The sequence below is a fragment of the Leuresthes tenuis genome, unplaced genomic scaffold (genome assembly GCF_036924035.1).
Source record: "Leuresthes tenuis unplaced genomic scaffold, fLeuTen1.0.hap1 SCAF_1, whole genome shotgun sequence".
NCBI lineage: Eukaryota > Metazoa > Chordata > Actinopteri > Atheriniformes > Atherinopsidae > Leuresthes > Leuresthes tenuis.
In genome coordinates, this window is record NW_027325355.1 from 8539410 (window position 1) to 8555419 (window position 16010).

Genomic DNA, 16010 nt, shown 5'->3' on the forward strand with positions numbered 1-16010 from the left:
AGCGGATTATAATGAAAAGCTGGCCATCTTCCGCTCCCACTGCTTTAAACATATCACCGATAAACACATCCAGCCCAGCCACATCACTAATATGGATGATGGATATGGACTTTCGACATCACGGTGAGTCACACTGTGGAGAAGACTGGGACCAGCGTGGTAGCGATACGCACAACGGGGTACGAGAAGTCTTCTTTTACTGTTGTGCTAGGCTGCCATGCTAATGGACAGAAACTGCCGCCTATGGTGATTTTTAAGAGAAAGACTTTGCCTAAAGAGAAGTTTCCAGCTGGAGTTATCAGTAAGGCAAATGAAAAGGGCTGGATGGATGAGGAAATGATGAAAGAGTGGCTGCGGGAGGTGTATGTAAGAAGACCAGGTGGTTTTTTCCACGCATCGCCATCGCTGTTGATCTGTGACTCTATGCGTGCCCATCTCACAGCCGATGTGAAAACACAAGTTAAGCAAACGAACTCTGAGCTTGCTATCATTCCGGGAGGCCTGACAAAGGAACTCCAACCGCTGGACATTGGTGTGAATCGGCCGTTCAAAGTCAGACTGCGAGCGGCGTGGGAGCAATGGATGACTGATGGAGACCATAGTTTCACTAAGGGTGGAAGGCAACGCCGGGCAAGTTACGCCACAGCTTGTGAGTGGATTGTAGATGCTTGGGCTAACGTGTCTGCTAGCACTGTTGTTCGAGCTTTCGCAAAAGCCGGCATCATTTCCGAGGAGCCACACGGCTTTTACAGTGAAGACAGAGAACCTGGCATGTTTGATGGAGATTTAGCACAGCTGTTCAATGCAGAAACAGAAGATGAAGACTTCGATGGGTTTGAGTTATGACGCACACTTGCTTGTTCAACCGTGTTTTAAATAAAGCACAAACAAACTCAGTTTTGCTCCCGATCTATTTTTAAATACAAAAACTTGTATGCTTGTGTGGATTGTATATAAAACTCACGCCCTATAATTAGGTGCGCCTTATGTGTGTTAAAAACACAGTAACGGCACACCACTGAGACTGCGCCTTTTAGTACGGTGCGCCGTATGGTCGTGAAAAAACGGTATATTTCTACGGGCTCCACCCACGCTGTGGAATGGCTTCTCCACGGCCTGCGGCGTCGGTCGCTTTCCACCGGGTGCACCGGCTTTTTAATGTATATTCTCCCCTCCTGATTTAAATAAACACTTTTTTGATGTAACTCCAACTTTAAATAACTTAATTATTCAATTCAAGATCAAGGCAAAACTTGTGCAATATAAATAATCAACATCTCTCTAAAATATTTTTTCTAGGACAAGAACCAATCTGAAGTTGTGACTCTCCTGGCAAGTGAGTGTGATGAATGGGGACAAATCTACCCCCTGCTGAGCCACTTGGCAGCAGTTGCGCTGGTCAACCCAGTTTCCAGGGTAAACTGTGAGAGAGACTTCTCCACAATGAATCGAGTAAGGCAAAATGCCATGACCAGAGTTTCTGAGAGGTGTGCCTAATATTTAATCCATTTACAGGGAACTGGATACATAACCAGACTAGGGTACAAAATGTGTGTTCCAAAGGCACCTCCTGCTTTCATTCCTTTTGATTAATTGCAGTTATCTTCATTTTTAGGTGAAATCAGACCTCCCTAATAAACTTCAGCAACTGAGTTAGTTTTTGGTATTGTTTTATTCTGAATTAAATTTAAAATACTTCTGATATGCCTTTGTAAGTTCTTATTTATCAACGTATGTTCATATACAGCAATTTATATCCATGGTCTCAAAATGCACTTAAGTGTGATCCATCAGGCTTAAAAACGTACACACACATTAAAACCCCCGAGGGTCGGAGACTCTCCCACCACAGTCTCCTAAAATCCTGGGAAACACTTGATCAAACAACTGCAGAGTAGTGCAATCAAACAACACTGACTCAGTGGCGCAATAAGAGGCTGAAGAGGCAGGACAGTAGCATTCTGCTGCAAGGGGTCAACCTGCCTGACTCCCCAGAGTACAGCTGGACAGGCAGTGGATAAGCAGAAGTCAGCAGCTCAGAGGCAGGTGTTCAGTCAGCCACCACCTCCAGCTCCTGTACTTTTAAGCCCCTTCATTGTGCCAGTTGTGTTTGTCATCCCAACTGGAAACAAACAGATTGTGCCGTCTGGTCCCCTGCCCTCACCTCCGCCAACCGGGAGAGCGTAAGTGCACCCGCACAGTGGAAAAAAACTAATGCCGTCAGTGCCACCTGCCGCGCATAAAAGAAAATGGCCATGGGCAGTATTATGGGAATATATACTGTCCCAAAAATAACAGAATGTCACTGGAAGAATGGATGCAGGAGATGAGGAGAAAGAGGGAAGAAAAAAAGTGTTTCAGATCATTCTTTACATGTTAATATGCATGTAAATAGTTTTAAAAGAAAAAAAGTCTTAATTTATTGTTCTAATTAGTTTCTTTTGTTAATTTATTGTATTTATTTTGTTTTGTTTATCTTTTTATTCATTTTATATTGTTTCTTGTTCTAAATGACTTAATAAAGAAAGAAATTAATAACTTTAAACATTTTCTGTTTATTTATTGTATGTATTTTATTTTGGTATTTATCATTTATTTATTCATTCTATTTTATTGTTATTATTGTACTCTTGTTGCTCTTGTTGTAATGTTTCCTAAATTTTATTATTTTCTATATTTGTTCATTTATTGCTTTTACTTTATTTGTTATTTATCTTTATTTTTTCTATTTCTAATTTAATTTATTCCTGTTTTTATTGCTTCAGGTTTAATTTCACACGTGTTTCACAGTGTTTGTGTGTGTGTGAAATTAGTCATAAATTTGTTACATTTTAGTGAGTGTCTTCAGTTTTTTCAACTCATTCATAGAAGACGACTACATTGTTGCAGTACTCAATTCAGAAATGTAAAAATTACTATAAAAGTACATTTAGTTACATTTGATAACACTTGGTAAAAGTTTGTCTCATGTCCAATGGTGGGCTCGAACCGGCGACCTTTGGATCGAGAGCCTCCTACACTATTCTACAGCAGTGTCAATTTAGGTTAGATTTCTCAAATGAATACACCAGACTGTGTGCTTTTACTTGAAATGGACAGCAGAAACACAAATAACTACAAGTTCCTTCCATTTTTTTCCACTCATTTTCTCAAAATGTCTTCTTTTCCTTCATTTTTCTCCTTCCCCCTTTTCCCTCTTCTTTCGCCTCAAATACAGACTATTGCTCCCCTGCTTCAGCTCAGTCGGCAGAGCATCAGACGTCTAATTTGAGGATCCACAAGTCCTTGTTCAGGTGTATAAATTTAATCTGCCACTTAACCTGTGCTTCCCTCTATGCCTGCACTCCATTTCTACACTGTCACCTCTGACAGAGCCTGGCTAATGGTGTTCCTTCTATGTAGCTTATTGTTAGCTTTGCTGTTAGCTGCATCGTTATATCCTCATTTGTAAGTTGCTTTGGATAAAAGCTAAATGCATAAACATAAAGTCATAAAGTCGACAGTTGAACACATTTTAAAAACACACGTGAAGAACTAATTCGCACAATAGTCTCATCTTTCAACTCCACTTTCCTCTGGTTCAGCTTGTATATGAACAGTTCTGCAGTTAAAAGCTAAAATCCCAAAGCAGAGTGGAGCTTCTGTGTTCCCTGAGGACTGACTGATCTCCGCAGTGAATTCATCTCTTCCCAGGATGCTGTTTCCACTGGAGCTTTTCCCTGCTCCAGTCTCCCCAACAATTAATATCTGTTGTGAACAAAATAAAACAAGTAAAGAATCAAGATTGAACCGATGTAAACTGATGTGAAAAACTGTTCCATGTAACTGTTTTTACCTTAAGCTCTGAGAATTTATATTTTACTTTGAACAAGTTTATCAGGGGAGAGCGCGAACGCAGTCCCCCACTACCAGAAATTAAGCAGTTGACATTCCCACATTTGGGGAATTCACAAAGGTCAGAACAGCCTCAGTGCAATGGCTGAGCCTCACCTTGGGAGAACCATCTTCTTGATCATGGTAGCTCCCCTGCCAAGTAAGTATGAGTTGTTTAGCTCACTGAGGGGGGAGTCACTCACACACATACTGAGCACACTGACGGTGCAAACAGTCTATAAGCTAACTACACCAGAGGTTACAGAGGCTGGGATTCTATCTTTATAATTTTTTTTACAATAAGCTTTTTGAAAGATACATTCACCAGATTAAATGTTGGCGAAGTTCAAACGAAAGGAACTCAACATTTGCCGAAAGCTTGACTGGACTCTTGTGCATAGTTACAGTTGCTAACGTAGGATTGGACAGAAGCCGTTTGTGGGAGGGAAACTTTCGCGCCGATGGGTAGCAGACGAGCGGAGGCAATAACAACATGGATAAATTTGTGACACGGACCACAAAAGTTGTGGAACCAGCGCCAGCAGAGAGACACAAACCAGACGGGCCTCATCAACCAAAAAGCCAACCAAAAAGGAAATATGATGAAGGGTATCTTGCTCTTGGATTCACGGCAACGGCGGTGGGGGCAGAGGAGAGACCCATGTGTGTTCTGTGTCTTAAACCGCTAGCAGCAGACAGCATGAGACCCAACAAATTAAGAAGACACCTAGAGACCACACACCCCAGTCACGTCAATAAGCCCATTGATTTCTTTCAAAGAAAACTGGCAGAATACCGTCAACAGGAGAATCGCATGATAAAAGCTGCATCAGTAAACGGTAAAGCACAGATGGCTTCATATAGAGTTGCATACAGAATTGCACAATGCAAAAAACCACACACAATTGCTGAGCAGCTCATTCTCCCCGCTGCTTTAGACATGGTGTCAGTTATGCTTGACGAGACAAGCGCAGCTAAATTAAAAGCTGTCCCACTGTCAAACGACACAATTGCGAGATGTATAGGGGACATTTCAAGTGATCTTGAGGAACAACTCATAGAAAAATTAAAAGAAAGTCGTTTTGCATTACAAGTGGACGAAGCTACTGACAGCAATAAAGACTGCCTGTTCATCTCGTACGTGCGCTTTGTGAATTGCGAGTCACTGTGCGAGGAGTTGCTCTTTTGCAAATACATAAAAAAATAGAGCCACAGCTGATGAGCTGTTTAAGATCATGGACAGTTACCTCAAAGAACACCATCTTAAATGGGAAAACTGTGTGGGCTTTTGCTCTGATGGCGCACAGACAATGGCAGGGTCAAGAAACGGGCTGCAGGCGCTAATAAAGAGGGTTGCGCCAGATGCACACTGGACGCACTGTGTTATTCACAGGGAAGCGCTCGCGTCAAGACAGCTCAGCCCTGAACTAAATGAGGTTTTGACAGAAGTTGTGAGCGTGGTGAATTTTATCAAAATCCGACCCCTGAAAGCGCGACTGTTCTCCGCACTTTGTGAGGAAATGGGAGCTGATCACACATCTGTGCTGTTTCACAGTGAAGCAAGGTGGCTCTCCCGGGGTAAAGTGCTGTCGCGTGTCTTTGAGCTCAGGGCAGAGATTTGGATGTTCTTGGAGGAGGAGCACATGTATGAGGCTGCAAGCAAGTTCTGTGATGAACAATTTCTGCTTAAACTGGCCTACCTCAGCGATGTGTTTGGCAAGCTGAATGAATTAAATCTTCAGCTTCAAGGCAAAGACAAGCACCTACCTCACCTGGCAGACAAGATCACAGCATTCTCCCGAAAGCTCGAGGTATGGGGCAGGCGCCTCGATCAGCCAAACATAGATGTCTTTGAGAACCTGAGTGAAGTTGCTGAAACCACTGATTCTGGAGCCACCACAGTGATCCCATGTATTAAGCAGCACATCTCTTCCCTGAGAGGATTGTTTCAAAAATACTTCCCAAACAACAGTGCTCAGTATGCCTGGGTTATGGATCCATTCAATGCAGCAGGTTGGTATTTTGACATTTTATTTATGATGTTTGCTACCAACTAACTGGAATGGATTGTTGGCAAACAGATTTGTGTTTATTATGCAATGACAAGTAAGCTCATTTATTTATATTCTGCCTGCAGCACCTGCTGATTTTAGCTCTGCTGAGGAGGACCAGTTAATTGAGATGACATCTGACTCCACCCTGAGACTGAGGTTTAAGGCTCAGACTGAGTGAATTCTGGTTTGGAGTGGAGAGGGAGTATCCACTCATCGGGCAGAGAGCTGCGTGCATTCTGCTTCCCTTTGCAACATCATATCTCTGTGAGATGGGCTTTTCAGCTGTTGCTTCAATGAAGACAAAATACAGATCTCAGCTGAACATTGAGCATGACTTGAGAGTGGCGGTATCAAGCCTGCAACCCCGCTTTGAAAAGATGTGCAATGCAAAACAGGCTCACTGCAGCCCCTAATGCAGGGATAACAATCATATGTTCACCTGTTCACCAAATGTATTTCTCTTCTTTTTTTTAACAGATTGCAAAGTGGCACTTTTATTTTCTCTATTTTTTAACTTGTTGCAACTTATGACACAGCTGCACTTTTTTTCTTTATTTTTGAACTTGCGGTTATTTGATGTTGTTAGAATTTAGATACAACAGGATGTTACTTGATGTTACTTTAATAAATTGAAACATTTTAAGCTTGTAGCTTTGCTGTGTTCACTTGCTCACCTGTCTTGTCAATCTTGTCTTGATGTTATTGAGTTAGAATTTAGATACAGCATGATGTTACTTGAAAATGTTAAGCTTGGCGTATTTCACTGGCATTGTGTTGGGACGATGGGGCCAGGTGGGGCTTGAAAAGTCCCGCTTGTCCAAAGTGGGGAATGAACGAAAAAGTTTGAGAACCACTGGGCTAACTGAAGGAAATCCCTTATTTCATCCATCTGTCCCCCTGCAGCCACCAACGGTCCAACATGGAGTTCAAGTGAACCAAATCTCACTTAAACAGCATCCGGAAACTGTTTAATACACACCTGACATCCAGAAAAAAGAATAAAAACACACAGATCACAGGTTCTTTTCTGCTAACAGAGTTAGCGCTCCCTCTTTCTTTGTTTGTTTGTGGCGCCATGAAACTGACTCAGTATGGAGCGTGATAATGTTCACACTGCCACCTATTGTTCTGGGGTGGGAACTGCACTGGGTGACTTATGGGATTTTTTGGTTTTATTTGCTGAAAAGTACACGACACACTTAAGAACCACTACAAGGTGTTCCTAATAACCTTTAAAGTGAATGTTTATCTTCACATGTGTAAAGCATCAATAAATAAGTCATTTATCTGTTTGTCAGGCTGGAATTCAAAGTAAACAAGAAACTCGTGCTACAAATAAATAAATAAATAAATCAGCTCAGTCCATTTCTAGTGGAGAACAGAAATACCTGCAGGATTCAACCGTGTAACAAACATCTGAGCCATAACAGTTATAACTCTGCACAGAAATCACAGCTAAGTGCTGCACCTTCTAAACTGTTTACTGTCTGTATGTTTATATATTCAGCATGGAGAGAGACTGGAGGGACATAAAGGGACGTTACAAAGTCAGAATCTAATTTTTAATGGGCTGCACTGGTGTCTGACTCCAGAAACATGAAATTATGGGATTTGACTGCTACATCTATGTGTACAGTTATATTTATCTTTACATTACACATCATTACATAATAACCTGCTTGTGATTTTTTTGTCTCACTCACATTTGTGTCCTTGTCAGCTGCTCCTTGTTCTCTTGGTTACTCACTGGAGAAGCTGCAGTAAAGTCAGCTGTAACATCTGCCGGTAAAAGAGCAGGAAAAGAAGGTGTTCAAAAAATCATGTTGGTATTGTGAATAGGTTGCCTAATATATTTGGGAAACACAGGTATATGTGAGCAGGAAAAGTAACAGAAAAGCAAACAGATGTAAGGTGGGCTGGCACACAGCTGGATACAACATCATGACATCACTAATATTCTAAATGCTAATCACAGACTTTACTAAAAGCTTCAGCACTTTTCCATTGGGAACAGTTATAATTAACAGTTGACAAACTTAGCTTCCAAATATCAACCAAATGGCAGTTTGCCGGTTTGTAGAGTAAACTTTGTTGTTTGTTAACACTGGTAACCTCTTTCACCCACAACTACGTTACCAGCCAGCTAATAGGAGGCTCAAACAGACTTGATGCCGAGTGAAAGCTGGGGCTTAAAACCATGTTTTACTTATAATCTGTGAACAGATTAGACATGAAAATGATCAAGTGAAAGTCACTGAGCTGTTTGTTAGGTTGTAAAACAACTTATAGAGCTCTATCGGCCCCTGGTGGAGAACAGAGGTAACTGCAGGATTCAACCAATAGACAATGAGCCATAAAACAGGGTCCTAAAATAAACACTAAATACACAATGTTGTGATTAAGTCATAGCTAAATGTAGCTAAAGTATTTACAAATCATTAACTGAAGGGTACTCAATTCTAGTTCAGACAAATATATATATTTTTATATTATGTCTATAAAAAGTGAAATTGCCCCTTCTCTCAACAACCGAGCTGGATGTGAAATTCAGCGTAGTACAATATTTAATAATTTAGTAAAAATAAAAGATAACAGACGTAAGACTCCACCAACGTCACCACTCACGACAACTGTTACATAAATTAAGACATGCGCAGTTAGCCAATAAAGTCAGAAAGAGTTTCACGTTAGCATGCTAGCTTGCTAACTGGGCGATATACAATCGTCCTGCTGCATTAAACACAAAAAATATATCTTGGCAATTGTTATGCGAGTTGTACGATTGATAGTATTTCTAGATACTGAGAAGATGGATTCAAGTAGTAAAAAAATAACTCACGAAATGAGTTTTCCATGCCAGTTGTTAATTATTTGCTCCCCTGTCAAACCACAGCAAGCTAATAGCAATTAAAACTGCGTTTGACCGCGCATGCTCAATTTTCTTAACCTTTGACCTAATATTTAGTCAAAGGAAAAACATACAGTTTTAAACTTTTGACAAGTTCACATTGCCTGTAGTCGTTGCTAACATCCTCCTCTCCTTCAGAACCAGGGACAGGGTTGGGTTTGGGAGGTGACATCGCTCTGTACTTTAAAGAGCAGGCTTGAATAAATCAAACTTCATTTGGTGTATGATCTACTTTTCAGAGGATTTGTAAATGACTAAATAAATAACACCACTGGCTAAACCTTCAATTTAACCTGAACTAAGCAGACGTTTGACTGGTTTTGATGCGGTCAGGATCACACTCATTGGACACAAACCAGATCTTTTTACTTACTTTACTTAGTAACTTACTTTACTTTGCTGTTCTTAGTAACACAGGAGACAGGATGGTGAATGAAGAATTGCAGCAAACATTCTTCACAGAGGTAGTGTGGACGGGGGAAGATGATATTTACTGTTGAGGTTAATGGAGACGGCTCTGAGTTCGATGTCATGGAAACATTCCTTTCAACACCCCGACTGATTCATTATGAAACTGCTGCCTGTGCAACAGTCAGAGCAAAGGGTTCAGTGGAATAGCTCAGACTGTTTGGTGAATGTTTTAAATGTCAGATGTTCTGGGATCAAAACTTATGACTCAGTGAAGTTTCAGCTCCAACACTAAAAATACAAATTAAAAAGCACTCCGAAAACATCTTCAAGTGGGAAGGTGGCTTGGTGAGTTTAACAGAGACCATAACTTGCCAGTGGTGCAACAGCTGGTTCAAATCCTGCCTGTTATCCTCAGGATAACTTTACATTGAATGGAACAAAAATATTTCAATACCGAAGTGGAATGAATGTCCCACAAACTATCCATCCTTCCATTTGTTTTACATGGTTTCAGGGGGACTGGAGCCTGACACAGAAACTCATCAACATTTGAATCCAATAACAAGTCTGAAACTAAATGAAAAACGGCAGACCCAAATGAACGTTGACATGATATAAGCTGTGTCAAATCCAAAAGCAGTCCCTGTTTCACTTTTTGGAATTTCTTCTTTCTCAGGACAAAGATAAATGTGAGGATCAAAGCCAACAATGACCTGGGACATCTCTCATGGAGACTGAGAGCCAAGAACAAACAGAGGTCAACATAACAAACTGTTTAACAATGACAATGATGTAGAAGATATACAAAAAAAATGCATGTGTATATATGAATCTACTGTGAATTTACACCCTCTTTTCTATTATAAACAGTAAGGAAATGTTAAAAAATATCATGAAGTTATACTATGACAAAAAGCAAGTACCACGTGTGAGATGCTGCAGGGTCAAGAGACACTGTGTGCTGAGAGTCCTCTTATCTATCTTACTTCAACTTTTATCTAATCCTTGTTTGACTGAATGTCGCATAACCTTGTGTGGCCAGTGATCTCGTTGGATGGATGGATGACTTTATTAATCCCTTTGGGAGGTTGCCTCTGGGAAATTGAAATCTCCATCTCACTCAGGCTCAGCACTGTTATATACAGAAATGTACAGAATAAACTAACTGGAAACTAAAAAACGATAGTATCATTGTTTTGTTTATTTTAACTCAGACAACTCTGTGTCAGCTTCTTGATATGTCATGCAGACTCCTTGCTGTGAGAATAAATGTTTGGTATTAATTGTCTCCAGCGACTCTGAGCCTCATTTTGAGAGAATTTTCATGACACCAACAGAGACATTTGACATAGTTTCACAGCTTGAAGTTGAGCCTCGTGCCCTTTTAGTGTTGGAACAGCCTTAACTTTCAGCTTTAGTCATGACAATCAAACAGCTGTCTGGAAAGTACAGGGAACAACTCCAAACCTTTTTCAGACTGCGTTAAAAATGTCTAAGTCTTTGGGAAAGATTAGCACCAAACACACATTTTTTTAAAAATATCTCTGTAGCAAGAACATGAAAAGCATGAAAAATGTTGACATCTGACCTTGTAGAACAATGAAAACAATGAAATACAAACAAGTGTAAAGCTAGACTTTACATCAAACTGAAATTATATATTGCTTCTAAAGATGTATGTTTACAAACATACCCACAGCTGGTGGGTATGTTTGTGAATTTTAACTTTATACAAAACATACATGTTCAGTATAATAGAATAAAACATGTATCTACTTTCAAACAGATTGCATATTCAATTCAATTCAGTTTTATTCATATAGCGCTTAATTAAATCAATGTCACCTCAAGGCACATATTGTTCTGTCTATTAACTCACAACTGATGCCATATTTATCTTGAACGGTGGGAGATCTGTCCACAGTTAAAACAATCCCAAAAAATTATAAAGCACTTTCAATGATTCTACAAACATGTGCTACCCACAAAACATTCAGAACAAAAGTCCTGACAAGAGAAGGTGGTAATCCACAAAGAAGATTTTTCATGTGAACAAGGGAAATTCTTCTGATTGGTAGTTCCTGTTGCTGCTCCCAGGTGAATGTTTTCTTATCTGCCGTAAAATATATTGTTGATTTAAACCAATAATTTATCCGCAATGTGAGTACGTTGGTGTGTCTTTACACTAGATAATTGAGCAAAACCTGCTCCACACTGACCACAGCTATAAGGTTTCTCTCCTGTGTGAATACGTTGGTGTCTCTTAAGATTGGAAGATGTAGTGAAAGCTGCTCCACACTGACTACAGCTGTATGGTTTCTCTCCTGTGTGAGTACGTTGGTGTCTCTTTAGACTAGATAATTGAGCGAAAGCTGCTCCACACTGATCACAACTGTATGGTTTCTCTCCTGTGTGAACACGTTGGTGTTGCTTAAAACTGGAAGATGTATTGAAACCTGCTCCACACTGACCACAGCCGTATGCTTTCTCTCCTGTGTGAATACGTTGATGTGTCTTTAGACTAGATGATTGAGTGAAAGCTGCTCCACACTGACAACAGCTGTATGGTTTCTCTCCTGTGTGAATATGTTGGTGTTTCTTTAGACTAGACAATTGAGCGAAAGCTGTCCCACACTGACCACAGCAGTATGTTTTCTCTCCTGTGTGAACACGTTGGTGTTGCTTAAGACTGGAAGATGTAGTGAAAGCTGCTCCACACTGACCACAGCTGTATGGTTTCTCTCCTGTGTGAATACGTTGATGTATCTTTAGAGTAGATGATTGAGTGAAAGCTGCTCCACACTGATCACAGCTGTATGTTTTCTCTCCTGTGTGAATACGTTGGTGTTTCTTCAAATCGGAAGATGTAGTGAAAGCTGCTCCACACTGAATACAGCTGTATGGTTTCTCTCCTGTGTGAATATGTTGGTGTTTCTTTAGACTAGATGATTGAGTGAAAGCTGCTCCACACTGATCACAGCTGTATGGTTTGTCTCCTGTGTGAATATGTTGGTGTTTCTTTAGACTAGATGATTGAGTGAAAGCTGCCCCACACTGACCACAGCTATATGTTTTCTCTCCTGTGTGAATACGTTGATGTGTCTTTAAACTAGATGATTGAGTGAAAGCTGCTCCACACTGACCACAGCTGTATGGTTTATCTCCTGTGTGAACAGGTTGGTGTTGCTTAAGATTGGAAGATGTAGTGAAAGCTGCTCCACACTGACCACAGCTGTATGGTTTCTCTCCTGTGTGAATACGTTGGTGTTTCTTAAGATCGGAAGATGTCGTGAAAGCTGTTCCACACTGAACACAGCTGTATGCTTTCTCTCCTGTGTGAATACGTTGATGTGTCTTTAGACTAGATGATCGAGTGAAAGCTGCTCCACACTGACCACAGCTATATGGTTTCTCTCCAGTGTGAATACGTTGATGTGTCTTTAGACTAGATGATTGAGTGAAAGCTGCCCCACACTGACCACAGCTATATGGTTTCTTTCCAGTGTGAAGCCTCTGATGATACCTCAGATGTGATGATCTTTTGAAAACTTTCCCACAGTGCTTACAGGAGTGACATCTGGATCCCTCGTGGGCTATATGTTTCTGCAATGACAGAGAAGAATAAAGACTTAGATCCTTTTGAAGTTCACACAAAAGATTTCTCTAAGCTAACCAACATATTCTAACTGGATGTGTATAGACCGAGCTACAGGTCTCAATATCTCAGATCAAACATGAATGCTGAGAGTGTGTTTGTAAATGCCCTCAGCTGTCAGCATTGTGCTCTGATGTGTTCTGCACACATTCAGGTTTTTAAACAGTAAACTCTTGCTTTTTGCTCTTTCACTAATTATTTTTTGTCATGATGAAATTCTGAAAAGGAACTTGTGCTACAATATTTCTAAATGATAGAAGGAAGCACAGTCTTGTCCAAGTTGTTCAATTAAACACCATGTAGAGGTTGGACTGAAAAAGGTTGATGACCAGTGGTTTAAATGAATAAAAGTAACAGTGGTGGTAATACATGACATTCTTGACACTAACCATTTGTTCCAACTTACAACCCAGAGGTCTGCAGCCACTGAGCTCAACAATTATCAGGGAAACACAGTTTTAGGTTAACCTTCGTTTCTCTCTAAAACAACTCTTTACCCTGAGGTAGAGAGATCTACAAACCTGTCATCTAACCATTAAAGACCCAGAAGTATTACCACCACCAGGTTTAATTCATGTAATCCAGAGACTTTAAACACAAATAATGAATATTAGCTCCTGAACCTCTCAAATCTGAAGACTGACAGAAAATGTCCCACCACAACAATCTAGCCACTGAGTTTCTTCCAGCAGATCAATCAGCCTGCAGCATATTTTCAGTCTAAGCACATCTGTATCAGAGAGAGGAGATGAAACCAAGAAACACTTTTTCCACACTTGAAATAAAAGCAGAACAAGCGGATGATACAAGGAGCCTTGACACTCGTCCTCGTGTCTTTAATGTCCTCCACACTGACCTGTAGCCCGGTGGAACCAGACGATGAGCTGGCTCTGTTCTTGGTGGAGGGGTTTGGATCCTGGTTCTGCCGCTCCATTCTGGTCCTGGTCCTCCGACTGATGGACTCTGTCTGAAACTGTCAGTACAAACAATAAGATCCAGCTGTGGCGTGCAGCATGTTAAACCACATCCACTTTTCTTCTTCTCTTGATAACCTTTCTGGACAGGTTTTAACCATCTAGTCACATTTCATTAAACTTATTACCGTGGTTTTTATTTAAACCCCTGAAAAATTTTAAATGGTTCTTTAAAGACCCACTAAGGTCACAGTTCAAAATATTTGGAGCTTTTTGATCAAATTCAGAAAAAAATTTCATAATATACTCTGTAGAACGAATCTCACTGTGTGCAATATCCCATGAATCTCATCTGAGTCCGTGTAACATGATCAACTTAAATCATTTTACTACATTAAGACAAAGATATTGTTTGAGGAAAGGGTCCCAATATCATCCCAAAGCCTGAAGTTCAGATTTTCTCTAGTTCTAAATTTGTTCTCATTTCCAGAAGCTGTCATGGATCCAGAAAAGTAACAGAGTAATCTCAGATTTGACACAGGTTACACTCTGAAGCCCATTTTTGAACAGTTCAGTTCTCAGGAAGCTTCAGTCTGGACTGAGGCTTGAAACTGAGAAGATGTGATGGTTCAGTGGGGGAATGATCTAGTTCTGTGCGGCGAACAGCACGTCAGCAGGAGCTGTCTGACTGATCTGAGACACTCTGAAGAACAACATGAAGTGGACCATTCTGAGGCTGTCATTTAAATATAAAGGAGTGTTTTTCTGGCATCAGAAGTGCTCGTCCAGTGATTCATTCCAGAAAGCTGCTTTAGTGAAACCTAAAGTTTGAGATGAAGGAAACTCTCTGACCCTTAAAACTCTGAAATGTTTTTCAACCCAAATAACCTACAGTCTCCTTTATTTTGATTAGGAAATTATCTTACCTAGTAAACTTACGTGTCCAGTTAAAGAGTAAAAAGTGATCTTGTGTTGTGGTCAGATCAGAGTATCAGCTCCTAAAAGTTGCACAGATCCTCGTAATAAAGATAATTTTAGCTCCATTTTAACTCCAGATGTTGGCAGGTGGACTTTATGAGTAAAGACATGTACAACCTTTTTATCATGCGGTCAGTCCTTTTTGATTTGTGTATAAAAGAAAATATTGGATATGTAAAGAAAACTGAATAATGAAGCTTTCATGAGACACTTCTGAAGAGGACAGTCAGACTGTCTTTTAATGGGCTTCTGAGTGTAAATCTGAGAAATAAGACACTGATACTGAACTGTATATTTCTACTGCTCCTGTGATACTTTCCTGGATCACTGACAAATCTATATTATAATGCTATGACTCCTCTTCAAACAACATAAACTCTAAATGTAATTGAAGCATTTATATTGAACACAATTAAATCCCATTTAAAAATATAATCATGAACTATGGCATAGTGTGTACATTAAACACATCATATCACATGTTCTTTCTCCACATTTTTATCAAATTTCTTAAATGACAAAAGATTTCAGCAAAACTACAGAAAAAAGCTTAGAAAACTGCAGCTTTAGTGGAAAATGCGACAAGATGGTCAAAAACTGTCCAACAAGGTGAGAAAATCGGAAGAAAAGGGTCCAGAAGTATGTTTAAAACACAGCTAAAAGGATAAAGCTCCATTTTATTTGTCCATCTGGCCGGCTTATTGAAATCTATAGTTGATGTTGTGTTTCTGCTTTCTGCTTTGAGTACAACGGTTAGCACAACATTAGCAGGACATGCTAAATGTGTATAGCAGCCAGGTTATTTGAACTTTTTTACTCTTTAGTACATGTTCTGACTGCCCGTGTACAGGTGCAGGAATCAAACCAATGATACAAAGCACTTTGAAGACATTTCTGCAAATGTTTGACCGCTACATGTATTCTTTTCTGGACTCACCTGCATGCAGCTTCCTGTAGTGATGTTCTGAAATGTGCTGAGGCTTCGAAGTGTGTGTGGAATAATGGAGGAGACGGTTTACTTCATTTAGGGGAGGAGCCGAAAATGATGACGTCCACAACCTCCCTACCCGTCCCAACCACGTGACTGCTTCCATAAATGCTTCTTTTGTCAGATTTATATGTCCGAGTATTGACAAGCATATAAACCCCTCAGTCTCCATTTAAGATGTGTTTTTTTTTATGGAGAGTTGCGGTCAGTTCAGGTTCAGGATACTCGA

The 16010-nt window shown here is 40.2% G+C and overlaps 1 protein-coding gene and 1 non-coding gene across 2 annotated transcripts in view; both read right to left on the minus strand.

Moving 5' to 3' along the window:
* Positions 1-13835, minus strand: part of LOC140296525 (uncharacterized) — a 39844-nt gene extending 26009 nt beyond the window's left edge. The window contains exons 1-2 of the mRNA XM_072379727.1: positions 13758-13835; positions 11451-12849 (exon numbers count right to left, since the gene is read on the minus strand). Coding sequence (XP_072235828.1) covers positions 11451-12849; positions 13758-13835 — 1477 coding nt within the window. The remainder of the gene's footprint in view (positions 1-11450; positions 12850-13757) is intronic.
* On the minus strand, positions 3878-4041 carry LOC140297492 (U1 spliceosomal RNA). Its single transcript, XR_011913222.1, has one exon. It is a non-coding gene; the product is annotated as a U1 spliceosomal RNA (small nuclear RNA).
* Positions 13836-16010: the final 2175 nt, after the last annotated feature.